The sequence below is a fragment of the Leucopleurus acutus genome (genome assembly GCF_964270905.1).
Source record: "Leucopleurus acutus genome assembly, chromosome: 5".
In the NCBI taxonomy this organism is placed as follows: domain Eukaryota; kingdom Metazoa; phylum Chordata; class Mammalia; order Artiodactyla; family Delphinidae; genus Leucopleurus; species Leucopleurus acutus.
In genome coordinates this window covers 67,535,055-67,558,377 of record NC_139147.1, presented here as the reverse complement: position 1 = coordinate 67,558,377, position 23,323 = coordinate 67,535,055, and the positions used below count along the sequence as shown (strand labels likewise).

The window sequence follows — 23,323 nt, the reverse complement described above, 5'->3', positions numbered from 1 at the left end:
AAATGCAGTTCCAGACCCACAGCTTTCTGATGATCTGCTCTATTCCAAAGGTAACATTTAGAGTATCTGGACTAGAGGAGTGAGTGGATTGCATAAAGAATATATGTTTGCTTTAAAACAAAACAAAAATATGTTTTATTTTAGTTTTGGGTTAAAAGATAAAGCTATACACATATATTTGATGAGTCACTAAATTCTACAATGTTTGATAAGAAAAACAAACAGTAGCATTCTCAACCCTGTTTCTCCTTCTTCTGAGGCAATCTGCTTTCAACCCTTTTAATTTGTTATTTTGGTGTTTCCTCAGTAGCTAAATATCATGTTTATAGTGCATCTTGGCTTTTCATTCTTTGCATTAGCTGTTGACTTTCTTATATGCTAACAGGGTTTAGTTCTCTTTACTCCCTCTTTTTTTTTTTTTTTTTTTTTTTTTTTTTGCGGTGTGCGGGCCTCTCGCTGTTGTGGCCTCTCCCATTGCGGAGCACAGGCTCTGGACGCGCAGGCTCAGCGGCCTTGGCTCACGGGCCTAACCGCTCCGCGGCATGTGGGATCTTCCCGGACCGGGGCATGAACCCGTGTCCCCTGCATCGGCAGGCAGACTCTTAACCACTGCGCCACCAGGCAAGCCCACTCCCTCTGTTTTCACAGTATACACGTACATTTTCAATATACAACCCCTTCCCCATTGTCCTGATGTAATTTAATTTTAATTTTGATTAAATCAATATTCAATGTCTACATTTTTATGACTACAAATGCTATTAGACCTGAGACATGTGTTACTGTTAGTTTCCTCAACACCTTTGTTTTTCCTGGAGTGGATAACTGTGTTTTTGTTGTTGTTGCTTACTTAGTTTTCTTTGTACTTATCAATGTAATTAATGCCAGATTTACTGCCATTTAATCCACATTTTTCAAGATGTTTATTCCTATCTATTTAGTCTTCAGGAAGAAAATTCTCTTGGAATCTCTTTTTTGCTCTTAAATGAATCAGTTGCCCTGTACTCCTAGGACACAGTTTTCATCTTAGAATATCTCCCTCCAGGGCTTCCCTGGTGGCACAGTGGTTGAGAGTCCGCCTGCCGATGCAGGGGACACGGGTTCGTGCCCCGGTCCGGGAAGATCCCACATGCCGCGGAGTGGCTGGGCCTGTGGGCCATGGCCGCTGAGCCTGCGCGTCCGGAGCGGGAGAGGCCACAGCAGTGAGAGGCCCGCGTATGGAAAAAAAAAAAGAATATCTCCCTCCATTTCTCTCCTGTGTTAGAGTTCCTGTTTCTTGTATTCTGTGTTTTCCTCATCTTGGTTTTGTGCCATGATGTTGTTGGAATAAATCATTCAGCAGCTCTCTAAGTAAAGATACAGGGGAGGTAAATTTATTGAAAATGTCTTATCTCTTACACCTGATTGATAGTTTGGCTGAGTATAGAATTCTAGGCTGAAAATAATTTCCCTTCAAAATTGTGAAGACATTGGTCTGTTCCCTTTTAGCTTACATTGTGGTTCAGGAGTCTAAAGATATTCTGATCCTTGATCCTTTGTGAGATAGTTCTGTCTCTGTCTCTCTCCCTCTCTCCGTCATCTCTTATCTCTTTCTCTCTCTCTGGAAATACAGCTGGACCTTGAACAACATGGCTTTAAAATGCATGGGTTCACTTATACGTAGATTTTTTTCAGTAGTAAATACTACAGTACTACAGGATCAGTGGGTGGTTGGCTCTGTGGATGCAGAACAGCGGATATATTCAGTAGAAGAACCGCATATATGAAGGGCCAACAATAGTATACATGGATTTTTGACTTCACAGTGGGTGGGTACCCCCACTCCTTCCTTGTTCAAGGGTCAACTGTAAATGGAATCTTTTAGTCTTGTGTGTTCTGACATTTCATGATAATGTATTTTGGTGTGGGTCTATTTTTATCATTCTGTCTAGTCCTTTGAATCTAAGAAGTCATGCTCATCAATTTTGGGCAATTCTTTTGAATTCTATTTTACCATTTTCCCCCATCCTTTTTCTCTATTGCCTGTTTTTCCCTGGAAATCCTGTTGTTTAGGTGTAGGGCCTTCTGGATTGGCTCTATAATTTTCTTACCTTTTTTATTGTTTTTGCTTTACTTTGGGAAGATTTTCTCACGTTCATCATATGAATCCTATATTGAAGTTTTCATTTTTGCTATCATGTTCCTGATTTATAAAGATTTTTTTTTCTCATGGATATATATTATTAATTTATCTCTCCAAGAAGATTGGGGGTAGTTTTATTCTTTGAAATTTTTTCATAATAAGTTTTTCTTTATAATTTTAAAATTTCTACTATAATGTTTCTAATTTCCAATATTCTCTTAAGTCTTTGAGTACATGACATTCTTTCTTCTGCTGATGTCTTCTGAATTACTTTTCTTCTAGTTTCTTTTTATCCCTGCTTAATGTTAGCTGTTCTTCAGGTGAGGGTTAATCCTTGGTTTATTCTTCATGTTTGTGGGCAGAGTCTAAAATGTTTGTGGGTGGGACTTAACCAGCTGTGAGTTTCAGTGCATGGTGATCTTGCTGAGGTTTTTGAGGATAGTCCCCATGTTGATATTTTTAGTTCCTCTTGGGTTGGTCAGATTTTCTAGAGAAGACTTCTCAATTTCCCTTATCGACGGTAAAGGCCTGTGTGCCAGCACTCTTCAAGCTAAGAAGGGGAAAGGCTTCAAGCATTCAGAAAGCACACATTCACTTGATCACCCTTGTTTTGGAGCAGTACCCTTACCTTCTACTGTACCTAGTGTTCCATAGTCCAGAGACACTCTTTTAACTTTTTCTAGAGAATAAAATTCTAGTTGTCTGTCAGAGTAACAAAAAGTGTGGAACTGGGACGGTATTTAGGGATATAGTTGTTCTCAAGCAGTTTTCATCGAATCCTCCTTATTTCAGCTATCACCTCTTCCTCCCTACCCCCATCACCATCTTTTCCAGAGGTACTTGGTGCTGTTAATTCCTGAGCCTTTTGAAGAGTCTGCAGAGTAAATTCTATTGGTTCTTGGCTTTTCCTACTGCCAGCTTAAGACTTGCCTTTCCCAGATCTGTTAAGTCAGTTACCATTTATGCATCTCCTTTTCAGCTTCTAAAATTAATTTTGTTGCTGCTGACTCCTCTCTTGTTCTTCTTGTTTTTTATGCTTATAAAATGATGCCTTTATTGTAGCTTTAGTGATGTTTCCAGAGAGGGTGAAAGAGATGTGTGTTCAAGGCCTCTCTCTTTGCCCAGATGTCCTGACATTATTTCTTACTACCAAGCTTTTAAAGAATATTGGGGATAAAGAGTTAGAAGATATATCTGGAATGTAGATAGGCAGTTTTGCTAATTAAAGGCAAGTTCATCATCATCATCACCACCACTAACTTTTATGTGTGGAGTGCATTAATTTTCTCGTTGAATTCTCATAATCTTTATGAGGAGTACTGTAATTACATTCATTTTATAGGTGAAGGAAATTAAGGCTTAGAAGGTGTGTGGAACATGCATAGCATCACACACTATGTGGGCAGGACAGCTGACTCCAAATTCTAACTGCTCTTAACACTTGGCCTGGGCATCAATGCCTTCTTTATAATCAACATCAGCTAAGCTAGAACTAAGATTGATATTCATGTAAGAAAGTTTAGAAGCCTAGCCAGGGCATATGGCTAAATAGAAAGCCAATTTATCTTTACACTTCTTGTTCTAGGGAGTTACCACCCACCAAGAAGCTGTTAAGTCCTTTAAGTCTATCCTATCTCCGAGTTGTAGATCTAGTGTCAACTTAGAACCTCAGGGCCAGTGGGCTGGGGTTGAAGTTGCAGTAGTGGTCAGGCCCTATAGCCTTGATGGCCGCTCCATCAGGAGATTCCCACCAGCCTGGCTGCTTGTATTTCACCATTTTAGGAATTCATGCTGCCATTATGTCAGTGGACTGTTAGGTGCTGGTAGTCAGTTGTGCTGTTGACTGACTTAGCAGGGAGGTGCTGCTGACTTACAGCTGAATGAGTGAAATGTGATGAATCACCCTTTTACTTTCCTTTTGGTTAAAGCTGAAGGAATTGAAGAATCTGCAGCAGCAATACTTACAGATTAACCAAGAAATCACTGAGTTACGTCCACTGAAGGCTCAACTTCAGGAGTATCAAGATAAGACAAAAACATTTCAGATTATGCAAGAAGAGCTCAGGCAGGAAAACCTCTCCTGGCAGCATGAGCTGCATCAGCTCAGGTATGGTAATCCCTGCTATTTAACCCTTTTCTTTTAGTTTTTTTTAAATGAAATAATTATAGATTTATGGGAAATTGCAAAAATAGTACAAAGAGCTTTCATGTACCCTTCATCCAGTTTCCCATCACTATAGTACACTTTCAAAACTGGGAAATTGATATTGGTACAATTCAGAGATCTTATGCAGATTTCACACCAATTTGACATTCACTCAAGTATGTATATAGTTCTATGCAACTTTATAATATGTGTGGACTCATGTAACCACCACTACAACAAAGTATACAGCTGCCCTATCATCACAGATGTGTCCTTTGTGCTACTAGTTTATAGTCACACTTTTCCCCTCCCTCCCATCCCCATATCCCTAACTTTTGGCAACCACTAATCTGTTCTCCATTTCTATAATTTTGTCTCATTCTGAGAATTTTTTAAAGTATGCAACCTTTTGAAATTAGCTTTACTCATGCATAATGCCCTTGACATCCATTAACATCATTGTGTGTATCAATACTTCATTCTTTTTATTGATGAGTAGTATTTCATGGTATGAATGTACTGCTTTAACCATTCACTCATTGAAGGACATGTGTTGTTTCTAATTTTTAGCTCTTATAAATAAAGCTGCTATAAACATTTGTGTATTGGCTTTTATGTGGACAATAAGTTTTAATTTCTCTGAGATAATTGCCCAGGAGTGCAAATGCTAGGTCATATAATAAGTGGCGTTTAGTTTTTTAAGAAACTGCAAAACTGTATTCCAGAATGACTGTATCATTTTATACTCCTACCAGCAATATATGAGTGGTCCAGTTTCAATATCAAATGCTACATCCTTATCAGCATTTGATATTGTAACTAAATTTTAGTTTTTTACAGGTATGTAATGCTGTTCCACTGTGGTTTTAATTTGCATAATGGCTACTAATGTTGAACATTTTTTTACATGCTTATCTATAGGTCCTTTTTGATGAAATATTTGATCATGTGTTTTGTCTATTTTCTAAGTGGGTTGTTAATTTTTACTGTTGAGTTTTGAGAGTTCTTTATGTATTCCAGATACGGGTTTTTGTTTTTTTCGTTTGCTTTTTTTCTCTCTCTAGTTGTGGTGTGCAGGCTCCAGGGCATGTGGGCTCTGTAGTTTGCGGCACACGGGCTCTCTAGTTGAGGTGCGCGAGCTCAGTGGTTGTGGTGGGCAGGCTTAGTTGCCCCACGGCATGTGGGATCTTAGTTCCCTGACCAGGGATCAAACCTGCACCTCCTGCTTTGGGAGGTGGATTCGTTACTGCTGGACCACCAGAGAAGTCCCCAGACACAGGTTTTTTTGTCAGATACATGGCTTGCAAATATTTTCTTCCAGTCTGCAGTTTATTTTTTTCATCCTTCCATTGAGAAGGTCTTTTTAATTTTGATGAAATCAATTTATTGATTACTTTTCTCTTTATTCAAATTCAGTCATTTTTATTGTCTGTCTTCAAGTTCACTGATAATTTTTCTTTTTCCTTCATCACTTCCAATCTGCTATTGAGTCCATTGAGTTAGCTTTTTATTTTGGCTATTGTAGTTTTCCATTCTAAAATTTCCATTCAGGTCTTTGTATCTTGCTGAGGCTTTCTCTGTTTTCATTTATTTCCGGTGTGTTAGTAGTTGCTTGTTGAAGCATTTCTATGATGGCCACTTTAAAATACTTCTATAATTCCATATATATAGTTCCAACATCTCTGTTATCTCGGGTGTTATAATCTATTGATTTTCTTTTCTCAATCAAGTTGTGATTTCCCTGGTTTTTAGTATGGTTTTTAGTATGATGAGTGATTTTCAGTTGTAACCTGGACGTTTTGGAGTCCTATAAGTTTTAAGACTCAATCTTACTTAAATCTTTGGTAGGCTTCCACTGACACCATGCCAGCAGGGGAAGGGGAACACTGCCACTTTACTGCTAGAGGAGGGTGAAGTCCAGTGGGCTCCTTACTCAGCCTTCATTGATAACCCCTAGTGGGAGGCAGTGCCCTGATACTGCCAGAGGAAGTCCAGGCTCCCCACTTAGTACTCCACTGAGACTGCAGTTAGCAGGGAGCAGTGCCTCATTACTGTTAGGTGAGAGTAGAAGTCTAAGCTCCACACATGGCTTCCATTGATACCACTCAGGGGTGTGGAGGGCAGCACTTCATTGTCACTGGGCAGTGGTGAAAGTCCAGGCTCCCCACTTAATCTCCACTGACACTGCAGGAGGGTGATTGAGGAGGGGCACCTGTTGCCACTGGTTAGTGCCCACAGTTCAAACTTCCCTCTGGCCTCTTCTGTTACTACCTCTGCAGGAACAGGGGGGAACATTTTAGTCTGTTATGGGTGGAGGTGGATGTCCAGTCTCCACATGTTGTCTCCAATGACACTGTAGCGAGGGTGAGAGTGAGGGTGGTTAGAGAGAGGCACCTCTTTACCAGAGTGATGGACAGTCCAGTGTACACACTTGGCCTCTTCTTCTTCTTCTTCTTCTTCTTTTTAATATTTATTTATTTGGCTGCACTGGCTCTTAGTTGCAGCATGAGGGATCTTTATTGCCGCACGTGGAATCTTTAGTTGCAGCATGCAGGATACTTAGTTGCAGCATGCGGGATCTTTTAGTTGTAGCATGCGAGCTCTTAGTTGCAGCATGTGGGATCTAGTTCCCTGACCAGGGATCGAACCCAGGCCCCCTGCATTGGGAGCGCAGAGTCTTAACCACTGGCCCACCAGGAAAGTCCCCACTTGGTCTCTTCTGACACCACCTAGCATGGAGGGTGAGGTGCACCTAGTTACCTCCAGGCAAGAATGACACTAATCTGTTCACTAGGAGTTTGTTAATGGCGGTAGGGAGATACTGTAGTCTTTCCATGGCGTTCTGCTGCAGTTGGGTGGTTATTGTCATTAATGTTTCTGTCTTGCTAGTCCTCCCCTTCCTGGGCCTTTGGCAAAAGACAGCAAACTTTTCTTGGCACTCATTCGTGTTCTAAGTTGTTGGATCCTCCCTCACCCAGTTTGGGATATGTAGAATTCAAAAAGGAAAACCAGTGAAGTCACCACCATGTCATTCCTTAAGTCCTAGAGTCCTGAGCTTCTCTACCTTCTTCTCCATCTTTTCCAGTCGTCTTATGTTTGGTTTTATATATAATTTCCAAGGTTTTTTAATCTATACTTAGTGGGTGGAATAAGGAAAACTGCATCTACTCCATCTTGTCTGGATCTAGAAATCCAAGCCCTTTTCCTTTAAAGATGACTAACAGTGCTATATGTTCTACTAGAGGGAAAAAAATTATGATAGGAACTCAAATTTTGGATGGTTTTTTAATTCATTGTTTCAGATTTGATCTGAAAAGTAAAGGTAAAGAATAAGTGCTTAACAGTGTATAAAAACAGGTCCTGTTGTTGCAGCCTCATTGTTGGGACTTCATTACTGTTTAGTGTAAGATGGTGGTACATGCCACCTTAGTAAAATCAGACCCAAAGCTTTCAGAGTTTGATACTAAAAGGGGAATCTCCATGTTGGAAAGTGCTGCTGATCAAGCAGCACCTGCTTTGTCTCACCTGCTGCTACAGGACAAACATAGGCAAGTGAATACAGAGAATATGAGGTGGAATCTAGAGTCCCATCCAGGTTACATTATCTACCATGATGACAGATATCAATATAGTAAAATTATTATTGTAACATCCCTAAGAGAGCTCTTAATGTGTAGATAGAAGAGATTTGTTCCTTCACAGATCCTAGATGCCATGCACTTTACTAACGTGATATTTCAAAGTAAACCTTAAGCAAGGTTTATAGAGCAAAATGCTTTTTAGAATTTGGTCATTTAAATTTTATGGAGTGAAATTACGTCCAAAAGATTTTCATATTCAACATCTTTACAGACTTTTTTATAAGTGAAAATATATTAAACTTATTCCATGGAGTTGGCAACTTCCCCAGATAATACAAGAGCACATTTTTTTAATCAAAGGATGATTGCAGAGAAGGTAAAAATACTGAATTTTTGCTCTCTGGGAATACAAATTGCTTCTGTTTCTTCTTTCTGGAATTGAACCCTAGAAGAAAGATGCTCCATTTTAACCTCATCCTTTTTTCCGCCAGGGAATAGCTGCCCTAGCTTATTCTGTTAGAATCTCAATTCACCATCAAGAGATCATCTTCCCTCAGATGCACATTAATGTTGACCACTGAATTTAGGGCCCCCCAAAGGTGATTGGGAGCACATGGGAACATCACCTTGACATCTCCCATATTATCTCCAGATCACCTGGAACTAAAAAAAATATTGTGTCCATTTGCTAGTGTAAACGGAAGAAGGGCTGCAAGGCTCTAAAGGGTTATTTTCTGCAGCCACTTGTTCCTCTTTAAACTTCCTCACAGGGCATTCTGAAAGGATACTTTCCTTATAAAGTTGACCCTTAAGGGAAGAGAAAAAGAGGGAGAAAGAAAATGATTTCTGGCCTATTGATTTTTTTCCTCCCTCATTTTCTCCCTTTCCACCTTTCTCTTAGCCTTTCTCTCTTTACCTTCCACATTTGAGAAGTTTTGAAGAAAAGAAAAATTGTATATCAAGTGGATGTGAGTAAATTATGAGAAGGAAAGAAAGACATTTAACGTCACTTTTAGAAGAAGAAAATGAGGACACAGATTTGATTCACTGACTCTAGGACCAGTTTCTTTAGCCAAATATCTTTAAGATTCCCTGTTTTTGGCTCTTGAAATACTTGGGAGAAATGAGGTTTTCAAACATGAAAAAGCTGGAACATCTCATTCAGACTTCTATGGCACTGGGTTTGGCTTATGAGAAGAGCCTGGATTTATACAGTAACATTTCTCTTCCACTTGTAGCTACTGATTTGCTTATTCTGCTCTGGTTCCTGTGCTCTCTTACTTAAGGGGTAAGTGAGGTATAGCCCGTTTATGGCTGTGTTCTCTTAAGTAATCAGGTTTGTTCCTTAGTGCCTCTTCTCCATTGAGGGTCTCTCCACACCATAACTACTTGTCCATCTTTCTAAACAAAATGGCGGCTTAAAGCTTTATGGAAGAATTGTGATCTTTCTTGTACATTCTCAGTCTTACACTCCTCCTTTCTTATTCTCTCTCATTTTTCACAGACAAATATCAGAGAAAGTGTTTTAGAAAATTTCTGTGCCTTTTCCATATAGTGGCCTTGTAATAAAAATTTATTTTAGTTTCTAAGTTTTAGCTCTGCCTTTTTAAAAAAATCTGACTGTAATCCAAGTCACCTCTTGACATAGCAGGATTATTTCATAATTGGTGTATGTCCTTTAGAAAAGAAAGGACCATTTTACCTTACTTCTAGAGAGAAACAAAAAAGTCAGATGCAATTCAAATAAAATCTTATATTTTTAGGAAAAATTAGAGACATGGGTACTATTCAAAGTAAACAGATGCTGCAGAAATTTGATTACAATCCTAATGGTTTTTTTCAATCATAGTGTAGAAAGAAGTAGAACTAAAGAATATGGCAGAGAGGCAGTTTTTGATAGAACTATGAAAATTAGCTGGGGTCAAATAGAAGCTTCCCTCTTGGTCAAATTCAGGGGATAAATAAATATCAGCAGTTTATATTTGTTGAGTGATTGTGATATGCCAGGCTCTGTGTTTGGTACATGACATAAAGTATCTCATTTAATCCTCACAATAATCCTAAGGAATAGATCATTTATTTCCATTTTACCAGTGAGGCTCAGAGAGATTGTTACTTTTACCCAGAGTCTCATGCCTAGTGTATGATAGAGCCAGCATTTGAACCCAGATCCTTCAGACTCTACAGTTGCATTCTCATAACCCTGATAGTATACTGCATCATGGCATCGCCTTTCTGAAGAATTACAGTGGTTTCCCATTGCTTAGAGTAAGTTTTATTTAGCATGGTGTTCAATGCCCCACAGGGTCTGACTTCTTTCCTCTCCACCCTCATTTCCTGCCCTATCCACTCTACACACTACTACAACAATTCCAAAACTCACTATATATATTCATTCTTGTGCCTTTTGTTCTGTTTGCTCCCTGAACCTGGAATGCTTTTCCCTTTATGGAAACCTGCCTGACTCATTGTTCAGGATTCAGACCAAATGCCTGCTTTTCTTCCCCAATCCTGCCAGTTGCAATTCTTTTTTAAGTTCTACTCCATCATCTTGCTGCATAGTTCTGTTTATAACATAAATTTCTCTCTGGTTATGTATTTTCTTTACTACGTCTCTACAGCCCATAATACTGTTTTAAATATGCAATTATTAATCTTTGTCTCACAAGTATATTTTTGCCTGTGACTATTTCATGTGTTTTCTAGGATGGAGAAGAGTTCCTGGGAAATTCATGAGAGGAGGATGAAGGAGCAGTACCTTATGGCTATTGCAGATAAAGATCAGCAGCTCAGCCATCTGCAGAATCTTATGAGGGAACTGAGATCTTCTTCCTCCCCGACTGAGACCCACAAAATGCAGTATCAAAGACAGGTGAGTGATTTCAGCGCTGATTGCTACTCAGAGGTAACCACTACCCAGGAAACATCAGCTTCCTGCAAGCTAAGTGCCCATCTGCCACTATTAGGCAAACCATCTGATGACTTCCTATGAGGTGGGCAGGGTTTCTGGAAGGAAGGATTTAAGCATGAACAATGTTAAGAGAGAATTTCATCAGTGTTTGTATCCTGGCAGGCATCCCCAGAGACACCAGCTTCCCTAGATGGATCACAAAACCTAGTTTATGAGACAGAACGTCTTAGGACTCAGCTCAATGACAGCTTAAAGGAAATTCACCAAAAGGAGTTAAGAATTCAGCAACTGAACAGCAAGGTAGGTGTTTCCTGCTAGGGTGGAGTTCAATTTCTTGTTTCCATGACTAGAATCAAGAAGGTAAGTAGAATCTGGTTAAGCCTGGCTCTAGCTGTATTAGGGGACAGAAGCTTTACCTTTCTCAGAGCCTGGGTTGCTTACCCCAAAGCACTGCACACAGGGCCATTTCCTTTTCCTCACCCTTGGAGAGTCCTTGGGAGCGATTTGGAGAAACCCATTCAGTAAGAATAAAAAAGCCAACTCCTTAAGGGAGCCTTCCTCCCCAACATCATCTCCCCATCTGTATCACTTGTTAGTAATATTGAGTTAACTCCCCACAAATCCTCCAGCAAGTTTCTCTGTATTTCCCAATAGTGTGTAACAGGGAAGTCTCAGGAAAGAGGATTTTCATGTGTGATTAGATAACAGGGACAGAGGTGAGAGATCTGCTCTTCATTTCATTCCATTTGTAAGCTCCCTCATTGTGTATTTAATGTTCCGGAATTAAAGAAGCCAGCTTGCTTTTTCCCAAACCCCAGCCTTGCCACTCTAGACACTCTAGGGAAGCATGCTGAAGTAGAGGACCTCTTTCTATAGGGAAGAGCTGCTTTGCCATATGGTTCCTAGAGCAAAAGCCAAGGTAAGATAAAAAAAGATTATTCTTGGTGCCTTCACATCTCTGTCTTCTCCCCTCATCCATTCTCTGGCTTCGCTTCTTCCTTCATCTGCTTCCCTTCCACCACCCTCTTATGAATTATTATACTCCTGTTGCTCTCTGACTAGTCAAAGTATTCTCTAGTGGCACCTCCTCTAGTTCTGCCTTCTTCAGAGGAAGCCAGCTAGGTAGTGTATGTTAGCACTGGAAGGGATTTAAGTAATCATTGAGACTCTGGAATCCAAAAATTAGCTTTGAGGAGGGCTATAAATATCCAAAAAATATATGCACAATGGTGTGTGTGTGTGTGTGTGTGTGTGTAAATTTCTCATCACAAGAACTCAGGCATTCACCAAGGGATCTGTGATCCAAAAATGGTAAAGATCAGTAGGCTGTATCACAGATGAGGAAACTAAGGCCCAGAGGTATTAAGTAATTTGCCTGATGTGTTAGGAGGAGGTCAGTCTGAGGTAAATATGATAATGTACATGGAAAAGCACAGTGCCTGGTTTATGTAGAAGGTACTTACTAAATGTTGTTAAATTCAACCAATTGACACTGAAGTATCAGAGACTAATAACACTATTAATTTTGGCAGAGAAATTTGCATTTTTTTAAGTAGGTTTGTTGATCAAAATGAATTGGTAAAATTGCAGACCCTTTTTGGGGAGGTTGTCTGGGAGTTTTTAGGGGAGCAGTGGGGAGACTCCAGAGCAGATCCTACCCAGTTCCTCTTCTAGCCTAGTCAGTTGTTTCCAGAAAGTTCTGCCCTTCATAGCTCTGTAACACCTCCTCTTTCTAGAAACTATTCAATAGACCCCATCTCAACCTTTGTTATATTTGCCCTCCTGAACATTAGACTGTGAATCACTCTGGGCATTTGTCTTTTCCGGACAGTACTTTAAACTGCAATTCAGGGCTATTAGTAGATGATGAGGTCATTTTCGTGGACAGCAACTGAAACATTTTTCATGTAAATGTTTTACTGAAGTAAAACACCGAAAAGCACACAAATCACAAGTGCATCATGGTATATTTTCTGAAAGTGAAGACACCTGTATAAGCAGCACCCAGATCAAAAATCAGAACATACCAGAACCCCAGGAGTCCCTTGTGTCTTCTATTCACTACCACCACCTTAGAACTATGTATAAATGGATCATATCTTCTCTTTTGTTTGCTTCATTTATTTTGTGAGATTCATCCATGTTGTTATGTGTACTGTGATTTTTCTGTTCTCATGCTGTGTAGTATTTATTACATTGTAGGCATATAACAATTTCTCTATTCTGCTGTTAAAGAACTTTTGGGGTTTTCAGTTTTGAGCTATTACAAATAGTGCATATAGTTTTTTTTTATAAAACAAGTAAAAGAGATTGAAACTATGTATTATGTAATATATAATAAAGAATATAATTTGTTTTGAGAAACTTTAGTTTCAGTTACTTATATTTAAATACTGTGTTCTGGGTCATTATCAAAGTTATGTTTTCTTTAACAGCTTTATTGAGATATACTTCACATACCACTTAAAGTATGAGAAACACTGCATTAGATCACTTTCATTCTGGGTGAGAAAGAGTTCTTCCTTTAGAAATCAGCTGTAAGGAGGCATCTCCATCCCTAGGATTGGTTGTTCACTTATTCATCATTCATCAAAAACAAATAACTGTTATCTGCCTTCTATGAGCCTGGCCATACATTAGGTATTGAGGATACACAGTGACCCCTCATGGAGCTAATTGGTGATATTAAAGCCTCACTCTAAATGGGTCCCAGCTAGCTAGGAGGACTGCTTCTTAGGTCCTAGCATGGGATGGTAGTAGATGGGCTGTCAGCATAGAATGTCTCCTCTCCAAGCCACTGCCCTAATTCTTCCCATGGATGCTCAGATTTTATATGTATCTCTGCCAGCATTGTTGGATATTTGTATGTAATGCAAACTTAAAACATGAAACTTAAAACTTAAAAACATGAGGGGAATGATTATTGGTATCCTGTAGTCTCTATTCCCTACTATTCTGTTTTTACAAGTATAGATATGGTGAAATACAGTAGCTTATGAGTTAGAGCAGAGGTCAGCAAACTTTTTCTTAAAGACTCAGTAAATATTTTGGGTTTGTAGGCCATACCATTTCTGTTACAACTACTCAGCTCTGCAGTTGTAGCACGGAAGCAACCACAGATGACACGTAAACAAATGGGGTGGTTATGTTCCAATAAAACCTTATTTACAAAGAAAAGGCAGGGACTTCCCTGGTGGTGCAGTGGTTAAGAATCCGCCTGCCATTTTAGGGGACACGGGTTCGATCCCTGGTCTGGGAAGATCCCGCATGCCGCAGTGCAACTAAGCCCATGCACCACAACTACTGAGCCTGTGCTCTAGAGCCTGGGAGCCACAACTACTGAGCCCAAATGCCATGACTACTGAAGCCTCCATGCCCTAGAGCCCTCACGCCTCAACTACTAAGCCCACGGTCCACAACTATAGAAGCCTGTGCACCTAGAGCCCGTGCTCCTCAACAAGAGAAGCCACCACAATGAGAAGCCCTTGCAGTGCAACGAAGAGTAGCTCCTACTCATCATAACTAGTGAAAGCCCATGCGCAGCAATGAAGACCCAACACAGCCAAAAAAAAAAAAAAAAAAAGCAGTAGGCCCTGGCTCATAGTTTGCCAACCCCTAAACTACAGGGATCTACGTCTGTCCTAGACAGAACAGTGCAGACATTACAAAAGGTGGTTTGTATGAGGGTGGCTTAAAAGCAGTTAGACTTCTTAAGTTATGGGAATTTTTGCTTCCAGTGAGTTTTACTGGTCTACCCTTTCTCCTCTAGATCTTCCAAGAAAAATGTGTTGGATTTTTTCAACACTGAGTGATTGGGGGGGGGGGGGTTGTTTTTTCATTTATTTGTTTGGTTTTTCTTGGTATGGTTTGGGCTGCTTACTGTGGCCAGGAAAGTTTACTTTCTTCTATATTAGGAGAGGACCATATTACTCCCTGTCTCAGAACCCAGTAGTTGTCATTGTACCCAGCTACCTTTGTTTTCCAATTAGTATTGCTTCTTAAACATTTATATTCTTTCCTTTACTAACTGTTCCCACCCCTGAAAAACCCTACAACCTACTTAAGTTCCCTTGCTGAATTCTCAGATGGGACACCATCAGAAAGCAGATAGCGCTCCAGACTTGGAATCAAGAACCATACTTGAGTCCTGGCCTGCCATCTTTTAGCCACATAACATTGGACAAGTCACCACTCATCTCTTTTTTGTCATTTGTAAGTGAAGATAGTAGTTCTTCCTCTAACTCTCTCAAATAAGATAATACTTTTGAAAGTGCTTTGTAAACTGAAAATTGCTCTTTAGAGGTAAGGTTATTTGTTGTGTTTTTCATTCTGGCTATGCAAATATTTTTGTTATACCACATGGATTTCTTGTTCTAATTTTCCATATGCATTAAATGTCCTTCCCAGTCAGAGTATCTCTAAAAAACTGTTTGTCCTTTCTCCTGTAAATGTTGATTCAACTTTTTTACACAAATATTAACCCAGAATACTTACAAAAGAGACTACTTGAGAAAAGACTGAATGTGCAGCCAGGTACACCAATTTCCTTTCACATAATGTACGTTATCCAACAAAAAGGTGCTTCAGAGAGACATCTCTGTGGTTGTTAATGTATCTGGATGTTAATCATAACTAAAGCTTAAAATTTGACAGCCTGCAAGTGAGGAATTAGAATTATAGTTCCAGGAAAACCGAATTCAAGTCATTGGGTGGAAGCTACAATGGGTAAATTTTTTATTCAATATGAAAAAGAAAAATATCTGTTTTTGACGTAAAAAATGGCTTGGGCTGCTGGACACATTCAAGGGAAGACAGAATTACTACCTGTTACTCATGCAGTAGAGGAGAGCCCTGACTTGAGTGACTGAAATGCTTCCCCCTGTGAGAGCTGATGCTCCCAATATAGTTTCTTACATACATAGGCATAGTAGGATTTTTTCTGTTTCTCCCTCTTACCACCTGTTATCATTTTTACTTTCTCGGTAGCTTGTAACTGTCTACAGCATTGAAGAATCTGCCCAGGAATATTATTGTATGAATTTTTAGGTGATAGCTCTGTCTCCAGCCATATTGAGCTCTGAGGATTATAGTCATTTATTAGTAATCTCAACTTGGACCCAAGCTATTGCCTTTCTCCTTTTACAGGCCTTGGTTAGCCTATCCTGTTAGACTGCTTTTGGGTTTCTGCCTCCTAGTTATTCAGTTAATGTACTAGGCACCATAAGTAAAGTTTTTACCACTCTTCCAAAATTGTTTTCCTTTCTCAGTTGAAAAATTCTGAGTTTTCTCATGTTGGAGGAACACAGTGCTATTTTTGCTATTATTGAAAGAAAGGTCTTGCATAAAAAAATTTGATCCTTAAGACTCAGGACAGTTTGCCTACACACTGCTCGTAGTGAAACTAGTGAAACAGTCCTATGGGCTGGTGCTCATCCTCTCTCCTATTTCAGTTCTCTCAACTGCTGGAAGAGAAAAATACTCTTTCCATTCAGCTCTGTGACACCAGTCAGAGTCTCCGTGAGAACCAGCAGCACTACAGCGACCTTTTCAATCATTGTGCGGTTCTGGAGAAGCAGGTTCAAGAGCTGCAAGCGGTGAGTGAGAAGGTGAGAGGCTGGGAAGAGTGTTGGGAAATTGAGTGCAGATGATAAAGCGTAAAGCACAGCATCGAAGAGGTTGATGTCTTCAGGCTGAGGATTCATTAGGTGTGATAGAGACAGTGAGAGGAGAGGAGAGGAGGAATAAGGTCCAGGAAAAACTAAAGAGTGAACGGTAGGGGCTTCCCTGGTGGCACAGTGGTTAAGAATGCGCCTGCCAATGCAGAGGACACGGGTTCGAGCCCTGGTCCGGGAAGATCCCACATACTGCGGAACACCTAAGCCCATGCACCACAGCTACTGAGCCTGTGCTCTGGAGCCCGCAAGCCCCAACCACTGAAGCCTGCGCGCCTAGACCCCGTGCTCCGCAACAAGGGCAGCCACCACAATGAGAAGCCCGTGCACTGGAACGAAGAGTAGCCCCTGCTCGCCACAACTGGAGAAAGCCCGCGTGCAGCAACAAAGACCCAACGCAGCCAAAAATAAATAAATAAATAAATAAATAAATAAATAAATTAGTTTTTAAAAAGAGTGAATGGATTAGAAGGAAAAAGATGAGAGAGGTGGTGAGAGAGAAATCAAAAAGTGAGTGGGAAACAGTGATGACTGAGGCTTTTGGAAGGCTTTTTGCTTTAAGTAATAAGACAGCTGTAGGAACATTTGGACCTGAGAAACAAAACAGGCAGAGCTGTTGACAGCAGTGGAGAGGAGAGGTTGTTGAAGTTGGAGGAGACTGAGAGTTAGGGTGGAGGTGAATAGGACATGGAAGGAAGAGGAGGGGTTGGGGAGGAGTTGTTGAATAAGGGAAGGAGCAGAGTAGCTTCTGGAATGTACATGAACCTCCACTAGAAGAAAGCAGATTTCAGTGGTAAGCCTTTAAACTTTTAAGAGGAGAGATTCAAGAATGAGAATCTGAAGGAAAATCTAATAAAGAGTTTTATGTAGGAGATTAATCTATTAGAACAAAAGATTCTCACTTCTAAATCTGTACCTAAAGAGAGTGATAACAGAGGTATTCCTCTCCACATTTCTCTTTCTCTCCAATGCCTAAGTGAGTTCTCAGTTTGCCTAAGCACAGTTTCTTAACTGCTTTCATCACTGAATTACTAAACTTATTCTTCTTCTAGGGACCACTGAATATAGATGTTGCTCCAGGAGCTCCCCAGGAAAAGAATGGAGCTCACAGGAAGGGTGATCCTGAAGAACTGAGGGAGCCACAGCTAAGGTTGGGGAGGAGTTCTCAACCCCGGAGCGTGTGCTATGTCTGCAGAAATTGGGTGGTCATCGAGTTAGAACAGGAGTCCATTGTATGGATTTACTATGCCTTCTTATCTTACTGGCCTCACAGAACTAATGTGAGGATTAAAAGTGACAATTCTAATAACAAATTGTGTGTGAATAGTTTATACAGCAACCCCCCTGCCCCACACACACCTTACTAATGTTATGGTGTTCAAATGAAAGCTATTCAGTCAGTCCCTAAAATCTCTTAAAGCATTTCCTACAGCTTTAAGAGATTTTCCTACATCTCTTGACAGGTATGCTTTTAAAATATTCTTTGTGTTTGTACAGTTTTCTATAAATTTTCATGCTTTATAACCTTATGAAGACTTCGGATCCCTTGTGTCAGCAACTATGTCCTGCATCTAGTGATGCTGTTGTTCTCCTTTTGTCCTGAAGCTTTTCTGAAGCCCAGCAGCAGCTGTGCAACACTAAACAGGAGATGAATGAATTGAGGAAGCTGCTGGAAGAAGAACGTGACCAAAAAGTGGCTGCTGAGGCTGCCCTCTCCTTGGCCGAAGAGCAGATCAGGCGGTAAAGGGCTGAGGGACACAGCCTCTGTTCACTTCTGACCCTTTCTGATCATACTCATGTGCATTTCAGTGGCCAGACTTGGGAATAATTAGGATCTAATTCTCATCCTGAGGTGGGTGCTGTAGTGAGGGTAGGATCAAGACAAGCCACATTAATCCAAGCTCAGCCCCTCCGCAATTCCCTCTTTGGCCCTGATGCAGAATGGAAATTGAGGCAGCTAATCAAGCGCTGCCTCCCAGGCCTGGCGCTGCCGTTGTCGTGTTAGCACCTCATACGCACTCTGCAGTGCTTGTGGAACTCAGCAGACTTGCCATTTAAAAGCAGCTCACCAATACTTATAAACATCTCCTCCTTCCTCAGCCTAGCCTGCAGAAGGTGACAGACTGACCTACACGGTACCAGACCATTCTGTCTGCATCAAGGCTGCCCCTGAAAAGCTTATCTTATGGAGGAACAGACACAGAAGGGGTCCTGTGCAGCCAGCCTGGCTCTCATGAGGAGAACAGGCAGGATGGAGCTAGGCTGGGCATGTTCAGTTTCTCTTTCCAGGCTCACAAATCAGATTAAAGTGTTCCTTCTCTCCTGGAGAAAAGTGTGGGCCCTGCCAAGAAAGTCCAGGAGTTTTAGGCTAATGGTCATACCTTCACATGGAGGAAACATCAGGAGTAGAGTTCCATCCTCCCCACCACGATTAAAAAGTGCATCCCCCTAGGCAAATGCTTGATCAAGTGTGCGCTATGTTTACTCACAGCCCCTTGATACATTTCTCATTTTTGTGAGAAACCATTGAGTGGATAAAGGCAGCTTCTTCACTAAATGGAGAAGTTCCAGTATTAAATAAATAAGCAAATCAGCAAAAAATGAAGCAGAAAGCAGTAGAGGCTGCCAGTTCAGTTTAATTGTAAGAATCCCACAAAAATCTTTCTTGGATGCTTTTGCCTATTAGCTTTTAATAAATGGAAAAAAAATTAATGAGCTTCTCGGAGTCAGGTATGGTGTAGCAGAGGTTTAGAGACACACCTGGGTTTTGAATTCTAGCTCTGCATCTCACTAGCTGTGCCACCGTGGAAAAGTACTTTTACCTCCTTAAGCCTTACTTTGAAGATAATAGCACCAACCTCAAACCTGAGGATTAGATGTATGTAAAGCACGTGATCCAGCATCTGATCCACAGTAGGCAGTCAATTCCTGGTAATTATTACCATCTCTACTGCTGCTGAAAGAAATCTGTCTGCCCTTACACTCCTTGCATGGGGGTGGGGCCGTGGGAGCAGCCCTTGCTGCAAGTCCCTTACCCTGCATCACATGACAAGAAGGCCATCAGCCTCTCATGCCGTGGACCAATGCCTCTTTTTTTTCTCAACACAGGTTGGAGCATGGCGAATGGGACTCTGCCCGGTCTCCTATCATTGGCTCCTGTGGCTCCCAGGAGCAGGCACTGTTAATAGATCTTACAAGCAACAGTTGTCGAAGGGTAAGAAGGGGGAAGGATAAAGAGAGGGTACTGTACTCTCAGACAGGGCTGGCTGTGTTGAGGGCAAGGGGTCAGGAGGAGGAATGTGGGCCTGAGACTGGAAGGGTATGGAAGGTTGGAAGAAACTAGTGGAAGCTGCCAAGTCGTTGGCCCCGAGGGGCTTTCTCTCAGGTTACCTCTTTTCTACAGTGGGTGGAGAAGGGAAAGGGACAGATCTCTATAGGGCAAAACTCTCTGACTTTCAAATTTTCCTTTCAGACCCGGAGTGGTGCTGGATGGAAGCGGGTCCTGCGTTCGCTCTGTCATTCCCGGACACGGGTGCCACTGCTGGCAGCCATCTACTTTCTGATGGTTCATGTCCTACTTGTTCTATGTTTCACAGGCCATCTATAAACCTAGTTCTCACCTTTTGGATCACTCCCCTCAGAACTTGGAATTCCCTCACCTCTAGCATCAAAACCATCAATTCCAATGGAACAATCTTCCCACTTACAGGTCCTCTCTCCAACTCTCCACAGAAAGTGCCTGCAAAAAGAGGTGGATATGAGCACAGGTTAGAGCTTCAGGGACCAGTGAGTCTGCTTTCTTCTACTGTCCAGGACCTGACTCTTCTGCAAAATCTGAGGAGGCCCCACAGTTGGTTATTGAGCCCAATATTTGTTCAGATTTTGCAGGGCCCTGATCTTTTATGGTCCTATGAAAGATGCTGAGGAATGTCTTTCAGCCAGGAGGACGGTTCCAATAAACCTAATAATCAGAAGTCCAATATCATTTTGATTGATACTTTCTTTGTCTCATGTACCTTATATTTTGTCCTGCTTCAGAGGGAAGGTGAACCTGCCATAAACAATGGCAGGGGGAATGTTCTGGGGAACATTATCTCATAGGATATCTAATTAGGTCTCTGGCAAAATAGAGCCAGAATAGAAGAACTCCCCAGGGGTTTTAGCTGTTGGATCACAGGGGAGGACGGCATCACTTTCCCTGGCTGTTCAGGCATAATTGGAGTGAGAGTCATGGTCCTGGACTATAAGGTGAGGATCCCACTGCTTATCCCTTCATCACAAGTGTACTAAGGTATTAAGTGGCCTGTGCCTTTCCTTTCACTGAAAGGCAAGAGGAACTGGCTATGGACGGTAGGATTCAATTCTTGTCATCTGTGTGTTATCTGAATAAGCCTCGAATGTGGACCCTAAGACAGTACACTAGGAACCAGTCCTAGGTGAGGCACTGACTCCCAGCCAGGGAGGTCTGACTGCTGTGACAACCACTCCTAGCCGCTTGAAGTACGAAGCTGCTTTGCTGTTGGTGACAGTTATTCCAGTTTCTCATTGCGTCGTCCTCTGCCTTCTGCGGTAACAGAGAGCTAAAGAAAATGGAGGGAGATTATAGAGAAGACAAAATATTTAAATCCAAGCCTGAGAATGACAGCCGGGTTTGAATTCCGTTTGTGCCTATTCCCCAGCTCTCCTTTCTCCAACCCTTACCCGTTGGTTATTTTCTCATGTTGCACATGTTCCCTGCCTGCTCTCACCACCCAGAGAGGAGAGAAAACTGGTGGACGGACTGATCCGCTCTAATCCTTTGTTCTGTGGTGGCCAAATCATGGTCACAGCAACCCAGGAACTTTCCTGAACAACTGTAAAATAATAAAATTATTTTCAGAATGAAATACTGTGGTGGCGTGTAAATGCATGCATACACAGGTGCTTACATATATGTGTGTGCATGCTGAGGAGAGGAAGGTACATAGAGGAAGTAGGGATGGAGTAGCCAGGAATTACCATAGGAGTAGAAAGCTCTGCATATCCAGGCTTCATTCTCACTGGCCAGCGTCCAGCTGCTTGCGTCCTTCTAGCCTTAGCTACTAGACCCCAGGGTGGTGAAGCAGAGTGAGGAAATTCCATCCTAATACTGAAACAAACAAGCTGGGCCTTAGGGCATGAGATTCATGCAGGTTTTTGCCTGGGCCTGGGAGAACTGTCTGGTGCATATTGAAAACATTTTGTCCCTAGGGATCCCTCTGGGTAGAAGTGCGGGAAGGGAAGTCTCATAGGGGAAAAGCAGGATGGGCATTATGATGTGTTTACATCAAGTCACTGCTTGAGAAATGCTAGCTCACTTTCTCAAGGTACAATAAGTAAATTGAACCACGTCTATCTGGCTTTAAGGCCCATGCTTGCTATTGTCTCACTGCCTCTCATCAAGAGTGAACTTGGGGGACTTCCCTGGCAGTCCAACTGTTAAGACTTGTGCTCCCAATGCAGGGGGCACGGGTTCGATCCCTGGTCAGGGAACTAAGATCCCACATGCCACACAGTGCGGCCAAAAAAAAACACAAAAGAGTGAACTTGGGACATTTGCTAAGGAGAGGTGCACTTGATTGTTTGTTTGTTTGTTTTTGCGGTACGCGGGCCTCTCACTGTTGTGGGCCCTCCCGTTGCGGAGCACAGGCTCCAGACGCGCAGGCTCAGCGGCCATGGCTCACGGACCCAGCCGCTCCGCGGCATGTGGGATCTTCCCGGACCGGGGCACGAACTTGTGTCCCCTGCATTGGCAGGTGGACTCTCAACCACTACGCCACCAGGGAAGCCCTTGATTGTTTTTTAATTTAATTTTATTGAAGTGTAGTTGATTTACAATGTTGTGTTAATTTCTACTGTACAGCTAAGTGATTCAGTTATACATATTTTTCATATTCTTTTCCATTGTGGTTTATCACGGGATATTGAATATAGTTCTCTGCTATACAGTAGGAACTTTTTGTTTATCCATTCTTTATATAATAGTTTGTATCTTCTAATCCCAAGCTACCATCCCTCTCCCCCCCCCCACCCCCTTGGCAGCCACAAGTCTGGCCTTTATGTCTGTGAGTCTGTCTCTGTTTCGTAGATAAGTTCATTTGTGTCATATTTTAGATTCCACATATAAGTGATATCATATGGTATTTGGCTTTCTCTTTCTCACTTACTTCACTTAGTATGATAATCTCTATGTCCATCCATGTTGCTGCAAATGGCATTACTTCATTCTTTTTTATGGCTGAGTAGTATTCGATTGTATGTATGTATCACGTCTTGTTATCCAAGATGGGCTTTCTTGTCATCTATGATTAAATTCTATGATTTCTCTAAACATCTGTATCTGGATGGTGTGTCACAATATCTGGTCTGATCATTTCTATTTTTGACCCAAAATTAGGACTCAAAATGTTCTAAAAGATTTTTTTTCCTTCTACAAATTTACTCTTCCTTAAAATAATTTTGGTGCTGCCATAATAAATAGGTTATGAAGTAGGAGAAATAATCAGTTGATCTCCATGCTAGGTGTAGAATCCTTAGATTTGGAAGTGACTAAAGTCTTACGTTCCTAATGCAGAAATCCCCTCCTCTGTATCTTGGACAAATTTCATCCATTATCTGTTTGAATCCATTGGGGAGCCCACAACTGAGCAAATCAGGTCAGGACTCCATGTCAATCAAGATTAGGAGAGGCTTGGTCAGATACAGTAACAAACACCCCCAAATTCTCAGTAGCTAAAACAGTAATTAGTTTTTAGGATTATTTTTTAGTCAAAGACTCCAAGTCCCTCACACAATGGATGGAGCTCTACTTGTATTGTCATTCTTAGTTGGGGACCCTCTCACTCAGGGACCTAGCCTGCCAGAGGAGCCACT

The 23,323-nt window shown here is 41.4% G+C and overlaps 1 protein-coding gene across 12 annotated transcripts in view; it reads left to right on the top strand.

Annotated features, from left to right (window-relative positions):
* Window positions 1–21,505, top strand: part of GOLGB1 (golgin B1) — an 84,018-nt gene extending 62,513 nt beyond the window's left edge. For 6 of the 12 annotated variants that reach the window (XM_082839698.1, XM_082839705.1, XM_082839704.1 and 3 more), the window contains 8 exons: window positions 4,051–4,229; window positions 10,556–10,721; window positions 10,923–11,060; window positions 16,211–16,366; window positions 17,485–17,582; window positions 18,038–18,172; window positions 19,541–19,646; window positions 19,905–21,505. In XM_082839698.1, the coding sequence (XP_082695824.1) occupies window positions 4,051–4,229; window positions 10,556–10,721; window positions 10,923–11,060; window positions 16,211–16,366; window positions 17,485–17,582; window positions 18,038–18,172; window positions 19,541–19,646; window positions 19,905–20,039 (1,113 nt within the window). In that variant the 3' untranslated portion in view covers window positions 20,040–21,505. Of the gene's footprint in view, window positions 1–4,050; window positions 4,230–10,555; window positions 10,722–10,922; window positions 11,061–16,210; window positions 16,367–17,484; window positions 17,583–18,037; window positions 18,173–19,540; window positions 19,647–19,904 lie in introns of those variants that run through there. The other 6 variants (XM_082839707.1, XM_082839706.1, XM_082839703.1 and 3 more) reach the window with 3 other exon arrangements.
* Window positions 21,506–23,323: the final 1,818 nt, after the last annotated feature.